Source organism: Pyrgilauda ruficollis, unplaced genomic scaffold (genome assembly GCF_017590135.1).
Source record: "Pyrgilauda ruficollis isolate IOZ18807 unplaced genomic scaffold, ASM1759013v1 scaffold15, whole genome shotgun sequence".
NCBI lineage: Eukaryota > Metazoa > Chordata > Aves > Passeriformes > Passeridae > Pyrgilauda > Pyrgilauda ruficollis.
In genome coordinates, this window is record NW_024513654.1 from 9,386,864 (window position 1) to 9,390,975 (window position 4,112).

The 4,112-nt window shown below is 50.7% G+C and overlaps 1 protein-coding gene across 1 annotated transcript; it reads right to left on the reverse strand.

The window, feature by feature from the left end:
• Nucleotides 1-2,000: 2,000 nt before the first annotated feature.
• ADRA2A (adrenoceptor alpha 2A) lies at nucleotides 2,001-3,622 on the reverse strand. The gene has a single exon (XM_041461377.1). It carries the CDS (start codon nucleotides 3,487-3,489, stop codon nucleotides 2,155-2,157), a length of 1,335 nt encoding a protein of 444 aa, XP_041317311.1. The 5' UTR covers nucleotides 3,490-3,622; the 3' UTR covers nucleotides 2,001-2,154.
• Between the last annotated feature and the right edge of the window lie 490 nt (nucleotides 3,623-4,112).

Below are 4,112 nucleotides of genomic sequence, written 5' to 3' on the forward strand. Positions count from 1 at the left end.
TATTATGCCACTGCATAATGAACAGAGCCATTGTTCCTACCTGGGCTGACAATCCCTTTCAGACAACACGAGTGCTTTTCCCAGCGTGTTCTTCAAAAAAAAATGGCAAGACCAAAGCTACCGGCAGATCGGTGAACAGTTCAGAAAATAAAATACAATAAAGTAAAACAGCTAACATTATTCAGAGGATTTTCACACTTGATCTGTAAACGCTTTTTTATTTAATAAAAATAATCATCCATTATAGCAACTTCTGCTTGTGGTTTGGTTTTGTTTTTGTTTTGTTTTTTTTTTTTACATTAAAGCACAGTTTATTTGCTTTCCTCACCTCTTGAGGATTCAGTTCTGAAAATGCAAGTGAATGTAAACACTGCTCTCCAAGTCCCAAGATGCATCTGGGGACACTTGGAGTTAATTAGAAAGTTAAAAGAGAGAGCAAAATCAACAAAACACTTCACAAAAGTAAAAATGTATTTTTAAAGTCTCTTCCTGTGTACCATACAACTCCAGAGAAGGCAAATTCATTTATACATTCAACGTATACAAACTTTGCTTTCCCCAAACCATTTCAGTGACTTGTCAGCATTTGATAAAGCTTTTTTCTAACATTAAAAGACTTGCAGATTCATTTATTTGTTTATTGTGTTAAATCTAAAGGTTTTCCTATAAATGTTCTCCAGAAACTTATTCATGGCACAAGGATGTTAGATTTGTTCTGTCCATTTTTGTTTTGGATTTTTTTTTAGCACAAAGAGCTGAAAGCCATTTCAGGAAAGAGTTTAAAAGCAGTATTAACTCTCTCTCCTGCTCCAACCTCACAATATTTACACTTGGATTAAAAAAAAAAAAAAAAAGCTTAATTACACTATAAAATAGTGGAGAAACTGGAAGTTAAGTTTCCCATTTCAGAGTTTTGCCTTGTATAAGACTGAAAGAGGGATGCTTCCCTATTTCCTAGGAAAGATGAGACTGGCAGGTTAAAAACTGAACTCTTTCTTAATTGAGAAAGACGAATGGCCACTGTGCACAAACCCCTTCCTCTCTGCAGGAAATCCTGCAGGAGTTAAACCATCACAAATCAGCACAGATGAGATAACATGATATGCAGAGCCCTGCTGTTTGCTTTGAAACGTTACCTATTTACAGTTGAGGTGGAGGAAGCAAGTGAGCATCGAACACATTTCAGTGCTGCAGAGTGGTATAATATCAAACAAGATTAACTCGTGGGGAGCTTGGCAGGGTCCCAAGGCTCACGTTGCAAGGGAGACAGTCTCTGTTGCCTGGGACATCCCTGCCTGCGCAGCAAAGCCGCCGCTCCGTCGGGCTCTGCTCTCACGAGTAGCGAGATGGCAGTTGCCATCTCAGCTCTGTCGTGTCACAGGCAACACAGAAATTAAACAGAAACAGGTATGACATTAAAAAAATAGCAACAAAAACAGCCAGTCTGGTGAGGTCTGCGATCCTAAGCTTTATAGCAAAAAAGAAAAAGAAAAAAAAAAAAAGACAGGAATTTGGGAATTTTGGTAATATTATCAAACTGTCAGGTAGGGGGATGGCTCTAGTTGTTCAGTGGTTTTGAGTGAGGGGCTTTGCAGGGGGTAGGAAAAAGAATTTTAAGGTATCAAAGATAATTAAAGCATTCACAGTTTCAAAGCTGCTTGCCTTACAAAAATTACAACATTCAAATTCAAGAATACAATACTGTATTTTACAAGGGGGTCAAAATTCATTACATATACAACAGGGGGGGAAAAGACACAACAAAATAAAAAAGCCAACACGTCTGGTGTGGCATACTCCCTCTTTGTTGTTCATCTCGCAGAGCTGCACGATGTTTGCCTTTAAAGAGTCAAACTGAGCAGTCATGAGAATATCCACTGAGAGATTCTGGCAAAAGAAAAAAAAAAAACTAACAAAGTAAACCAAGCAAGTCAAAGGCCATCCTCCCCTGGCAAGTTGAATGCCACAGCTCAGACCTCCACTTGCCTGCTGCTCCTCACTGCTGCTGCCCAGTGCTCCCACAGGCTCGTCTCAGGTTTTAAAGGCTTCCTGCTCACAAGCTGAAGGAAACCATCCCATGCAAGCACAGCCCAAGGGAGACATACTTTCCACTCCTACAAAGCCTTGGGTAGTCCTGCCAGTAGCAAAGGGTCTTCAAACACTCCTTTTCCTCTCTATCCTGCAGAGGATCCTTTTGAAAGCCCGTCTGAAGTCATGGTTGAAAATGGTATAGATGACAGGGTTCAAGGAGCTATTGCAGTAACCGAACCAGAAGAAGAACTTGAAGAGAGTGTCGGGCACGTAGCAGCTCTCGCAGACGGCCATCAGCGTGTAGGTGAAGAAGAAGGGGAACCAGCAGATGACAAAGACCCCGATCACCACTGCAAGCACAAAGGTGAAGCGCTTCTCCCGGTTCTGCCTGCCTCTCCAGCGGGACCCTTTGGTGTTCCTCTCCTCCTCTGTCTTCCTGGGCAAACTGTCCCCGGGCTTTATTTGGCTCAGCTTAGTCTTGGTTTTTCCTCTCGATGGTCTCTCTGACTTCTTACACTGGTTGTTCTCCTGGTGCTCAGAGGAAGAGGTCTCCTCCATGTCTATGCCATTGACCTCTCCCTCCTGCCCGCCACTGCCTCCTGCTGCCTTCTCCCCGTTGAGCTGCGCTGTGGCTGGCAGGTCCTCCTTGTCAGTCAAGCCATTCTGCTTCTTCTCGGGGCGCTCTGCCCGCTTGTTCGGCGGGACCCTTGTTCTCCTCTTGGCTATCTGGTAGATGCGCATGTAGACCAGGATCATGATGAGGCAGGGGGCAAAGAAGGAGCCAATGCTAGAAGAGATGATGTACCACTTCTCGTCGTTGATCTTGCACTCTGCTACCCCCTGGTCAGCCTGCTGCCCGCTCTTCTTCTCAATGGAGATGAGTGGTGGGAAGGAGATGACAGCCGAGATGACCCAGACGATGAAGATGATGCATTTGATGCGTCGCGGGGTACGCTTGAGGTTGTACTCGATGGCTTGTGTGATGGACCAGTACCGGTCCAGGCTGATGGCACAGAGGTGCACAATGGACGAGGTGCAGAACAGCACATCCAAGGCCAGGTAGATCTCACACCAGACTTTACCAAAGTACCAGTAGCCCATCATCTCATTTGCCAGCGAGAAAGGGATGACCAGCGTGGCCACCAGGATGTCAGCTGAGGCTAAGGAGACCAGGAAGAGGTTCTGGGGGGCTTTGAGCGCCCGGCTGGTGAAGACAGCGATGATGACCAGGACGTTGCCAAAGACGGTGAAGAGCATGAGCAAGCTGGCCAGGCTGATGAGAGTGATGGTGGTGTGCAGAGGGTACGGCATGCCCCAGCCCGGGCCGGCCCCGCTGTCGTTGAAGGTCCCGTTAGCGCCGGGAGGGGGGTAGCCCTCCTCCTCCTCCAGCTGCCGCTGGTACTCCATGGAGGAGAAGAAGTGGCCCCTCTCCGTGAACGGGCGCTCCAGGTTAAACATCAACCCCGGCTGCGCGGACACCCCCGCCCTTCGCCCCGGCTCCACCCGCGCCGCGCCCGAATCCGCGCGGCTGCTCCGCGTCCTACAGTGCCGCCGGCCGGGGCAGAGCGGCGCGCCGGGGGCCGGGGGGCTGCGGGCGGGCACGGCGCATGCTGGGCGCTGCCGCCGGGACCCCCGAGCGCGGCGGGGCGGGTGGAGCGGGGCCGAGGCTGGAGCTGCAGCCGGTCGCGGCTGCTCTGCCTCGCTCGCCGCCGAGCAGCTTTATAGCCCCGGATCGGGCCGGGGCTGCCGCGTCAGCCCCACGTGGGGAGCTGCCCCCGGTGCGCGCACACGCACACACAGACACAGACACACATGGACAGGCAGACACACACTCAGCCCGACTCGCACACCGCGCACTCCGCACCCACACGGACACCCGCGTCCCCCGCACCGCCCCTCGCTCAGCTCTCACGCCCGCTCCGCGCACACACCGCAGCCGCTCGCACTGCCTGTATTTGCACACCCGCTCGCTCCCCGGCACTCCGCGCACACACCCGCACCCACTGTCACGCTGTCTCCGTCCCACGGTCTCGCCCAGCCCGGCTCTCCGCCCCGCCCGGAGAGAGGAGCGGCTCCGCAGA